The sequence below is a fragment of the Arachis hypogaea genome, chromosome 13 (genome assembly GCF_003086295.3).
Source record: "Arachis hypogaea cultivar Tifrunner chromosome 13, arahy.Tifrunner.gnm2.J5K5, whole genome shotgun sequence".
Taxonomy (NCBI): Eukaryota; Viridiplantae; Streptophyta; class Magnoliopsida; order Fabales; family Fabaceae; genus Arachis; species Arachis hypogaea.
The window spans coordinates 14,827,250-14,839,801 of NC_092048.1; the positions used below are offsets into that span (position 1 = coordinate 14,827,250).

At 36.1% G+C, this 12,552-nt stretch overlaps 1 protein-coding gene across 1 annotated transcript; it reads right to left on the reverse strand.

The window, feature by feature from the left end:
• Positions 1–580: 580 nt before the first annotated feature.
• Positions 581–2,229, reverse strand: LOC112737401 (protein EXORDIUM-like 3). Its single transcript, XM_025787302.2, has one exon. The coding sequence runs from the start codon at positions 1,949–1,951 to the stop codon at positions 926–928; it is 1,026 nt and encodes a 341-aa protein (XP_025643087.1). The 5' UTR covers positions 1,952–2,229; the 3' UTR covers positions 581–925.
• Between the last annotated feature and the right edge of the window lie 10,323 nt (positions 2,230–12,552).

Below are 12,552 nucleotides of genomic sequence, written 5' to 3' on the forward strand. Positions count from 1 at the left end.
CCGTAATAAGTCACTCCTTGAAGAATGGATCAAAATTAGGGTATAAGATACACCAAAAAGAGCTTGTAAGTTTTTTTAATAAATATATAATAGATACATTAAAAACTTAGGAATTGGTAGGAAATCAAACAAGATGTGTAGATCAGAGAAGAATACATATAATGCATGTATGGTTAGATTGATTGATAGTGGAGTAGTAAGTGGATGAGAGTAACAGAATAAGCAACATGTTTGTTTAGTAGTGAGGAGTGGGAAATGGAAAGGGTCCTTGGCACTTGGCAGGTGTTGAAAGGACAAGAATGAATGAATCAGCAACAGTAAGGTTGCAACACCACCATAACAATAACACCAAAACCTTGCCATTGTCCATCACATTCAATCACCCGTACCATTATTTACTTAAACAAACATACCTAATCTTATTTAATTCCTTTTTTATTGTCATCACCTACTCTCTCATATATCAATATATCATCATGGTCATAATTTTTTTTGTTTGCACCAGTATATCTATCGGACCAAAAATCCAATGACTAATTCTTCACAAGCTCGATCCATTCTCATGGTTCAATGAATATCGTATTTGGAAGAGATAGTTAAGGGTCAAAGACCCTCATCCATCATGGTCATATAATTATAATTAAAAAGTAATAAAATTACATTATTTGCATTAATGAACAAACTTAACTACCTTAACTAAATTACCAAGCTCCCCCCACACAAGCCCACAACCCTGCAAACAAAAATTAAAACCTGACCTCATGACAGCAATAATAATTTCATTAAACCCCAAAATTAAAAAAAGAAACCCAAAAAGGAAGAAGAGATAATCTCATTCTACATACATCCAAAGAGAGGAAGAGGATTCAATTAGATCGAGATGATCACGGTTTTGTTCTGTTGTTTTAGAATTTATACTTTTGAATCAGTGATCAAGAGCATTAGGGCCAGTACAGTAATTGAGAACGTGGCTCCACACCCACTGAACCAGATACTTACGCCTGATCCCATTCATGTTATACGTGGCACCATCGTGAGCGTCCAATACCTGACCCGTGTAAGATCCTCCCCCTCCAGTACCGTAGATCCCCTCGCAGAGATCCGCAATCTCAACGGGGAACGTCGGGTCCTGACCCGCATACCAAGCATTAGCTAACGGGTTCGTTGCAAGCTCCGCCATCTCATGTCCAATCACGCTGATCATTCCGTCAACTCCAACGTCGCTGTTAGGGGACTTAAACGGTTTCATGTTGGGAATGTAGGCGGGCACGGCGAACGGGTAGGCACACTGCCCGGGGCAGAGCTTCTCGGAGTTTCCAACCCAAGCATAGGGAAGTGTGTAACCAACCAAAGAGGGGAAAGTGAAGTAGTGGAAACCGCACACTGACGTGCAGAAATCTTGAACGTACACGTCATCAGCGGTTAGGAGGAGGTACAGTCCGCTGCGAGGGTTGATCGGTAACGGTTTAGTTCTGGCAGTTATGGCGCTCTTGATGACGGACTGGATCGACAGCCGCGTCAGGGACTTGCCATGGGAGTAGAACCGGTCGTTCTTCTCCTGGCCGAGCCGGACGGTTTTTGAGATGTTGGCGCCGGTTTGGTCCGTGTAAAGCTGGACGGTGCGCCACCACGCTGCCACGGAGGGGCGAGGGGAGTTCACGGCGGAGATCGAGTTGATGAACTCGCGGATGATCTTCTTCTGGTTGCGCTCCCAGCGGCCGTACCAGATTGTGTGCACCGTGATGTTGGTGGTGAGGACGGGGCCCATGTGGTACCGGAGCTTCACGAACTCCGATGAACCTTCGTACTTCTTTGAGTCGCCGAATGCGTAATCGGAGACGTTCATTCTGTTGGCGTTCTGCGGCCACGGCCTCCACGCCGCCGCCGGATCCGCCGCGAACAGAACCACCAACACTAAGATGGCGACATTGGAGTGAACCGCCGTGTTCATTTTAAATTTGTTTTAGTGAATGGGAAAATGAGGTAGCTGAGGGGAGTGAAGGAGTGAGCTCAGAAGCTGAGAGAGCTCCCAAGTACAAAACGTGAGTGATTCAGTGGATGAACTTCCTTTATACACACATATTCACTTTTCATTGTTTGTTTTTTTCAAATTATTTTCAGGAAATTTGAAAAAAAAAGAAGAGAGAAACAACGACGAGTAGTAAAAAATTAAAGAAAATTGGGGAAAGGAATAATGGAGTATTGTTTTTGGGGACATTGATTTGCGGGTAAGGGTAATGGAGGACAGTTAGATTCTTAAAGTGTATGTGGGGTCCAGAGAGAGAGAGAATTGATGATGAGGATGATGGCTGTGGTCGTCATCTGATTTGAGATTTTCCATCTCCTCATCTTTTGCGCGGGAAAATAGGTGTCTAGGGGTATTATGGGAATTTCGACGCCGGGCGTAAGGAAATTATATGGGAGAGTACTACTGAGTATTACGTGGTGTTTTGTGTTTTTGGTTAAAAAAAAAAAATGGGGGACCGCACCGAAAAGTGGTCCGAGGCAAAGACGACACTATTGGCCGTTGGAAACACCATCATGGATAAGCATCCATCATCATATGTTATGATATCCATGTCATACCCATACAACCCATCATAACTCTCCCTGCTCCCCTCTTTCTTTTTTACTTTTTCTTTATGTTTATTTATTCAACTAAAACAAAAGATAAATTACTGGTCTCTAGAAAAAACCACACAGGAACCAATTAACCTCTTTTTAGATGCAGCGAAATTTGAGAAAAGGAGGCGCAGGAGGAGGAATATATGAAATTAAAAATTGCAATATTTTTATAGGAAACATGAGCTAGCTTGCCAAGTAGAGAGTACATTTGCTTTAATACAAACAATAGGTCAATAGCAACATAAATGGGTATATAGAAGAGAAATTTTGGGAAGGAGGGGTTTGTGTTGAGGTCCACACCACATGGATCCGAATGCATTGATAGATAGATGAATTATGAATATATGGTTGCAATGCAAAACAAGAAGGAGAACCAACTATGTCAGCTGCAGTTGCCAGCATTGACATCACCCTGCTACTGTGCTTGCATTATCAGCTACATAATTTGGATTTGTTCCAACATTCAGGACTGCTTTGTCTCTTGCTCTGTTTTCTAATAATGTTTGTAACCGTCACACAACTTCAGTTTGCTTTCAAAACTGCTCCAATCACGCCTCTTCATGAGTTTCTATATCCATCAGAGGGAAACAAACTGAATTATGTGATCAATAATCTGCTTAGTTTACTTAATTAATCGATGGCTTACTATGTTATGTACATGATATAATAACAAACTAATAAGTTGGTTAATGGGTTTGCTTTGAGTATTTATGCTGGGATGGTTGTCAGAATAAATAAATCTTTGTTGGAAAATTTATTGATCAGGTAAGTGTTGCACATCTAATTTCCATAACAAGATATCTTTGTTTATTTGGTAGGTATATAGTATAACTGAAGTGAAAGCTTGATTTTCAGGATCTGTTGTGCATTACTTCATTTGTCTTCAGTCTGTTATGACTTATGACTTATTCCTAATCATGATGTAATTAATTCCTCCGATCCAAGGTGGTAATGTGGTATTACTCTTAAAACCTCAATTTCTCTATTTGCCTCTTTGGTTCATATATATATAGGCAGAAAATCTTACTATTTACCATCAATCACCTTTTTTTTTTTTTGGTTTAACAAAATCATACTTTTCTTCTTTTAGGCTGGCTGTCTTGGGCTTCCTTTCTTTATATTTATTTTGGGCTTCCTACCTTGTATGTTGTATCTTATCCAACTTTTTTATTTTGTCCAAAACAAAAATTATGGAGCTTAATTTGGAATTTATATTTTTTGGCCTAACACCCAGTTGCTAAACCCAAAAAGATATCAAGGCATAGTGTTTCTTCTTTTTTTTTTTTATGTGGAAAGTTCAAAACAAATATTTAGTACTCTCCTTTTTCTTGCCCACTGTTAAGCTATTTGGACTGCTGTCTAACATTAAGAATAGAGCCCAAAACGTAAATTAAATTAAGATTTAAGAGTGTTGAGTTTGCCAATAAGCTTTGGCTCTAATGACATTTCTTCCCCTCCCCACCTCAAGGTCTAGGGTTCAAATTTTAGAGAATACAATTGAAAAAAAATGTGATAAAATATGTGAGGAGTGTGTGGGTGTATTGTGTACCTAGGATTGAGGGGTTGTCCAATTCATTGACCAAAAAAAAAAAAGAGTGTTGAGTTTGAGGAAGACTCAATCCAAACGTTGTTTACCCAGACCAAAACCAACAATGAATATATTGTTCAGCAATAGGGGAAAAAAGGAGGGCAAACGCTTACATTTTTATATGATTTAAAAAAAACTATATTTAAGATTTAATTTTCACCAAAAGTTCACATTCTATCCACCAAACTAAAGAAACTATTGAAATTATTCTCCTAATTTTAAAAATAAAGTTACATTTACCTAAATTTATTGATAAAATGTAAATTAACAGTTATTTTTAAAAGTAAAATATACTTTTTTTCTAACATTTTTTTAAAAAATTGAAGAATATTTTTAACATTTAATTTAGGTTTAATTATTTTGCAGGTCTTTATAGTTTTATTGAACTTTTAATTAGGCTTTATATATTTTTTATTTTTAATTAAATTTTTTTATCATTTAATTTGTTTTAATTAAGCCTCAATTTACATTAAACGTCAAAAAATGCTAGTAAATTATAAATTTGTTGTGATAAGGAATGAGTTGGATGGTCATTAATACTTGGGCGGCTCAGTTTCTCAATAACAAAAGGCTTTAATGAAGTTTGAAAAATCAAAGCTTAATATGTGTATAAATAGGAGGTTAAGCCTCCGTTAATAACACACAAAAACAACAAGCATAAAACAATTCTTCCTATTTCTTTATGTTACAACTATTCTAAATATTTCTCTCTCTCACTTTTTATAATATTAGTAAATATATTAATAATCTCTATTATATTGAGATAGTAATTGCGGTGAATATTGTTATCTAATTATACTTTTTTATTTTATATTTATATCTTCCTTAATTATTTATTTCACAACACGTTATCAGTACGAGACTCTGATCAAAATTTAGGAAGACTTAAGTAACAAATTTTCATTATGTCGAAACTCTCTCATCTTGAATTTAATGCTCTTGATATATTTGGAAACAACTATTTATTATGGATACTAGATGCTGAAATCCATCTTGATTCAATAGATCTTGGAGATACCATTAAAGCTGAAAATAATATATCCCAGAAGGATAAAGCCAAAATCATGATTTTCCTTTGTCGTCATCTTGATGAAGAATTGAAAAATGAATATCTCACATTAAAAAATACTGAAAATCTGTGAAAAGACCTTGAAAAAAAGGTATAATAATTAAAAGACGGTGATACTTCCTCAAGCCCGATATGAATGGACGCACTTGCATCTACAGGATTTTAAATCTATAAATGAATATAATTCAGCAATGTTTTGAATCACCTCACGAATGAAATTGTGAGAAAAAGATAACTGATAATGACATGTTAGAGAAAACATTCTCGACCTTCCATGCCTTGAATGTGCTCCTGCAGCAGCAGTATCGAGAAAAAGGATTTAAAAAATATTCTGAGTTAATTTCTTGTCTTCTTGTTGCTGAATGCAACAATGAAATACTTTTAAAGAATCATGAAGTGTGCCCAACTGGCACCGCCCCATTTTCTGAAGTAAATGCGACAAATCATAACTCCAGAAGAGGTAAATGGCAAGGTTTTAGAAACCAGAAAAATTATGGAAGAAAAAAGAATTATGTTCACAAAAAAAGAATCTCACCAGAAGTAGGATAAAAAAGAAACACTAGACAAAATAAATCAATAGAGGATAAATGTTTCCGTCGTGGTGGAAAGGGCCATTGGTCGCGTACCTATCGTATCCCAAGGCACCTAGTCAATTTTTATCAAGCATCTTTGAAAAAGGATGACAAAGGAAAGGAAACAAATTTTGTTTCAAATGATGCTGAAAATTCTACCACTCATTATGATGTATTTGATTTCTTTGAGGATGCTGAATGAAATATTGGCCATTTGATCAATGATGGAATAGTTTAATATGTGAGTTTGTTAAGTACTCATGTAAATAAATAATAAACTTGTTAAATTTTATTTTCTATGCATCTGAATTTCAAGTACGATGAAATATTTATGAATTTCAAAATTACTGAAAGTGCTAAGATAATAACAATAAAATTTTTAGTATATACTATATTTCTTAGAAAAATATTTTTAATTAAGAAAATAATTTTACTGTACAAATATTTCTACTCATTTTATTATTATTTGTCTTTGAAAAGAATGACAAGGACATATAGTGAAGATGTTTGCCTTACGGATAGTGCAAATTTGCACACCATTCTCAAAAGTGATATATACTTTACCCATCTTGTGCCAAAAGAAGAATATGTTAATACTATTATTGACTCAGACAATGTGATAGAATGCTCCGGAAGAGCTATAATTTTATTTTTTGGAGGAACAAAATTGATAATAAACAATGCACTATTATCTACTAAGTCTCTAAAGAACTTATTGAGTTTCAAATGGATATCATATTGAAACAATGAATGAGGAAAGTCATGAGTACTTATATATCACAACTCATGATTTAAATAAAAAGATTATATTAGAAAAGTTACCTTCACTTTCATCTGGATTATATTATACCAAAATTAGTGCAATTGAATCACATGCCATAGTAAACCAGAAGTTTACTAACCCAAATGAATTCATAACTTGGCATAATCGATTGGGTCATCCAAGACCAACCATGATGCGGAGAATTATTAAAAACTCCCATGGACATTCACTAAAGAATCAGAAGATTCTTAAATCTAGTGAATTTTATTGTGCTGCATGTTCTCAGGGAAAGTTAATTTTAAGGCCATCGCCAGTAAAGATTGAATTTGAATCCCCTGAATTCCTAGAAAGGATTCAAGGCGATATATGTGGACTTATTCATCCACCATGTGGATCCTTTAGATATTTTATGGTTCTAATAAACGCATCTTCGAGTGATCACATGTGTGCTTATTGTCCTTTCGCAACCTGGCGTTTGCGAGATTACTTGCTCAAATTATTCGATTAAAAGCACAGTTTCTAGAAAATCTAATCAAAGCAATTCATCTTGAAAATACTGGTGAATTTCCTTTCCAAGCCTTTGATGCTTATTGTATGGCTAACGGAATAAGTGTTGAACATCTATTAGCTCTTGTTCACACACAAAATAGGTCAGCATAATCACTTATTAAACACCTCCAATTAATTGCTAGACCCTTACTTATGAGAACAAATCTCCCAACCTCGGGTTGGGGGCATGCTATTTTATATGTCGCAGCACTTATTCGTGTGAGGCCAACAAGTTACCATAAGTTCTCTCCTATGCAATTAGCTTTTGGCCAGCAGCCAAATGTTTCCCATTTAAGAATATTCGGGTATGCGATATATGTTCCCGTTGTACCACCTTCTCACGCCAAACTGGGACCCCAAAGAAAATTAGGAATATATGTTGGATATGATTCTCTCTCTATAGTAAGGTATCTTGAGATACAAACTAGGAATGTATTTAAAGCTCGATTTGCGGATTGTCATTTTGATGAATCAAAATTTTCAACATTAGGGGGAGAGAATAAGCTTCCTGAAAAGGAACTTAATTGGAATGTATCATCCTTAATGTATTTGGATCCTCGATAAGGGAAATATGAACTAGAAATTCAAAAGATTATACATTTGCAAAGAATAACAAATGAATTGCCTTATGCATTCTCCGATACAAAGAGGATAACCAAATCTTATATACTAGTGAAAAATGCCCCAATTCAAATTGATGTCCCGGTCGGTCAAATAGCCACTGAAACAAATTTACGCCAGAAGTGTGACAGGCCTGTCGGTTCCAAAGATAAAAATCCTCTAAAAAGAAAAGAGGTAAATACTATTCCTATTGAAAAAGACATAGTAAAGACGATTGCAGTTGTCCAAAATTATGATATAGTTTTAACGCCAGAAGACGTTCAGGTACCTGAAAATTGTGAAAATGACAAGATCTCGATAAATTATGTCTATACAGGAGAAAAATGGGACCAAAATAAGACAATTGTCGATGAAATATTTGCATATAATGTGGTATTAAATATCATGCATGAAAGTAAGGATCTTGAACCAAGAACAATCGAAGAATGTCGACAAATGAATGATTGGCCAAAATGGGAAGAAGTCATGAAGGCTGAATTAGACTCACTTGCAAAACGTGAAGTCTTTGGACTTGTAGTCCGTACACCAGAAGATGTAAAACCTGTTGGATACAGATGAATATTTGTGAGAAAATGAAATGAGAAAAATGAAGTTGTACGCTACAAAGCTCGACTTGTATCACAAGGTTTTTCACAAAGGCCCAATATAGATTATGAAGAAACATATTCCCCTGTAGTGGATGCAATAACATTGCGTTATTTGGTCAGTTTATCCGCATATTATAAACTACATATGCATTTAATGGATGTGGTAATAGCCTACTTATACAGCTCATTAGATCGTGATATCTATATGAAAGTCCTTGAAGGACTAAAGATATCTAAACCACCCAATGAATATTCGCATGGGTTATACTTAGTCAAATTGCAAAGATCTTTATACGGTCTAAAGCAATCTGGATGAATGTGGTATAATCTGGACGATAGCAGCAACCTCCTCTAATTATGTTGAAATACTAGTGATACATGAAGCAAGTCGCGAGTGTTTTTGGCTCAGAAGTTTGATTCAATATATTCTATCATCATATAAACTGATTGATCATAAGATAACTCCAACTGTCCTGTTTGAAGATAATACAACATGCATGTTCAACTTAAGGGTGGATACATCAAATGTGATAGAACAAAGCATATTTCTCCCAAATTATTCTCCACTCATGATCTTGAAAATCAAGGGACAATTAATGTCTAACAGATCTGCTCAAGCGATAATCTGGCAGATTTATTTACAAAGGCACTCCCAAAATCCTCTTTTAAAAGATTGGTACATCAGATTCGGATGCCCCAATTTCGAGATATTAAATAATGTCGTCCAGAGGGGGAGACTGTACTCTTTTTTCTTTTGTCGGGTTTTTTCCCATTAGGTTTTTCTTGACAAGATTTTTAATGAGACAGTCTCCATCACAAAGGATATTATACTCTTTTTCATTCACTAAAGTTTTTTTTTCATTAGATTTTTCTTTAGTAAGATTTTAATGAGGTATAATCCTAAATGGTCATCCAAGGGGAAGTGTTGTGATAAGAGATGAGTTGGATGGTCATTAATACTTTGGCGACTCAGTTTCTCAATAACAAAAGACTTTAAGAAAGTTTGAAAAATCAAAGCCTAATATGTGTATAATTAAGAGGTTAAGCCTCCGTTAATAACACACACAAAAACAACAAGCAATAAAATAATTCTCCATCTTTCTTTATGGTACAACTATTCTGAATATTCCTCTCTCTCACTCTTTATAATATTAGTAAGAGTTAATACTCAAATTCGTCCCTGAAAGATACCTCGATCTCCATATTAGTCTCCGAAAGACAAAGTTAATCAAAAGAGTCCCCGAAAGTTACACGAGTGAATCAACTTTGTCCTTCCGTCAATTTGCTTGATGACATGGCTAATGTCTGCTCACGTGGCACGTTAACTTCCATGCTGGCAGAGAAGGAAAACGACGCCGTTTTGAGTGAATGTCCAGATAGACATGATTTGACGTCGTTTTGTGGGCAGCGTGGATTCAAAACGTTGCAGAGTGGATTCACCCTCTTCCATAACAAGTATCTCCATGGTTGGCTCCAAAAAGTTTCGTCTCCCCCAAGCCATGCCCTAACCCCTTCACCTTGCATTCGAACATCGCCATCCACGTTTCTCGTTGTTGGTTGACGATCAAAGCCGAGTAGGTGTTGTTACTGAGAACAGTGGTCGTCAGCTTTGTTAGCAACATTGATTGTGGAAGAAGCAATCGTGAAGGTTAGAGGTAAGCATTAAAGTTTTTTCCTTTTTTTGAAGTCAGTTTGTAGCCTGATGACCTAGGGGTGGCGTTCTGTATGTCTCTGTTTGATTAGGGGTAGGGGATTGAGGAGCCTAAGGGTTTGTGTGACTGTTGTTTAAGTGTCAGAATGCATTGCTTTGACTGCCGTTGTGATGATATTGAGTTATGGGTCTTTCATGTTAATGAGGGTTAGTGTGCGTTGTTGCATGTTTGTTTTGGGGTTAGGGTTTGTTATGTTATGATTGATAATAGCCAGTTGTAATCTGTGTGGGCTAAGGATGTTTTCTTTTTTCTGATTGTAGATGGAAGGTCCTCCGATGACCTTTGTGTTTCACCATGGGGATTGTTCAAGAAGAATGCGGAAGGAGATATGGTATACGAACCCGATAATACAGAGGTGTTGATGGGGGTTGAAGGAGACACGCTTGACGTCTTCTTTGTAAGGGGTTATTATAGGGAGTTGGGTTACTGATGAGCGGATAATTTATACGCTTTTTGGCATTGTTTTTAGGTAGTTTTTAATATGTTTTAGTCACTTTTATTATATTTTTATTAGTTTTTAAATAAAAATCACATTTCTAGACTTTACTATGAGTTTGTGTGTTTTTCTGTGATTTTAGGTATTTTCTGGCTGATATTGAGGGAGCTGAGCAAAAATCTGATTTAGGCTGAAAAAGGACTGCAGATGCTGTTGGATTCTGACCTCCCTGCACTCAAAATGGATTTTCTGGAGCTACAAAAGTCCAATTGGTGCGCTCTCAATTGCGTTGAAAAGTAGACATCTAGGGCTTTCCAGAAATATATAATAGTCCATACTTTGCTTAAGGATAGACGAGATAAACTGGCGTTCAACGCCAGTTCCATGTTGCAGTCTGGCGTTCAGCGCCAGAAACAGGTTACAAGTTGGAGTTCAACGCCAGAAACAGGTTACAACCTGACGTTCAACTCCATAAATAGCCCAAGCACGTGAGAAGCTTAAGTCTCAGCCCCAGCACACACCAAGTGGGTCCCAGAAGTGGATTTCTGCACTATCTATCATAGTTTACTCATTTTCTGTAAACCTAGGTTACTAGTTTAGTATTTAAACAACTTTTAGAGATTTATTTTGTACCTCATGACATTTTAGATCTGAACTTTTTACTCTTTGACGGCATGAGTCTCTGAACTCCATTGTTGGGGGTGAGGAGCTTTGCTGTGTTTCGATGAATTAATGCAACTATTTCTGTTTTCTATTCAAACACGCTTGTTTCTATCTAAGATGTTTATTTGCACTTCAATATGATGGATGTGATGATCCATGACACTCATCATCATCCTCAACCTATGAACGCATGCCTGACAACCACCTCCGTTCTACCTTTGATTGAATGAATATCTCTTGGATTCCTTAATCAGAATCTTCGTGGTATAAGCTAGAATCCATTGGCAGCATTCTTGAGAATCCGGAAAGTCTAAACCTTGTCTGTGGTATTCCGAGTAGGATTCAGGGATTGAATGACTGTGACAAGCTTCAAACTCACAAGGGCTGGGCGTAGTGACAGACGCAAAAGGATCAATGGATCCTATTCCAGCATGAGTGGGAACCGACAGATGATTAGCCGTGCGGTGACAGCGCACCTGGACCCTTTTCACTGAGAGGACGGATGGTAGCCATTGACAACGGTGATCCACCAACACACAGCTTGCCATAGGAGGAACCTTGCGTGCGTGAAGAAGAAGGCAAGGAGAAAGCAGAGATTCAGAAGACAAAGCATCTCCAAAACTCCAACATATTCTCCATTACTGCAGAACAAGTATTTAATTCATGCTCTTTTATTTTTCGCAATTCAAACTGATAATTATAATTAACCTCCTGACTAAGATTTACAAGATAACCATAGATTACTTCAAACCAACAATCTCCGTGGGATTCGACCCTTACTCACGTAAGGTATTACTTGGACGACCCAGTGCACTTGCTGGTTAGTGGTACGAGTTGTGAAAAGTGTGATTCACAATTCGTGCACGAAGTTTTTGGCACCGTTGCCGGGGATTGTTCGAGTTTGGACATCTGACGGTTTATTTTGTTGCTTATATTAGGAAAAATTTTTCTTTTTGGTTTAGAGTCTTCTATTATTGTTTTTTGTTGAAATTTCTTTTTTAAATCCTTATTTTCTCTTTTTAAATTTTTCAAAAAATTTATAAACTTATAATTGAGTTTTTTTGTTTGAGGTTAGTTCCATATTTTAAGTTTGGTGTCAATTGCATGTGTTTCTTTTCTTTTAAAATTTTCGAATTTGTGTTCATTGTTCTTTCTTAATCTTCAAGTTGTTCTTGTTTATTTTCCTTGTTTGATCTTTAGTTTTTCTTGCTGTGTGAATTTTCTTGTTTTTCTTGCGCATTCTAGAATTATTGGTATCTAAAAATAAAAAAATAAAATAAAATAAAAATAAAATATTTTTTATACATTAAACACCTTGTTAAAATACTTTAAATTTATAACTCAATTGGCTAGAATGTTGTGTCTAT

Excerpts from the sequence above, each read along its gene's own strand:
- LOC112737401 (XM_025787302.2), bottom strand. The coding sequence starts at position 1,951 with ATGAACACGGCGGTTCACTCCAATGTCGCCATCTTAGTGTTGGTGGTT.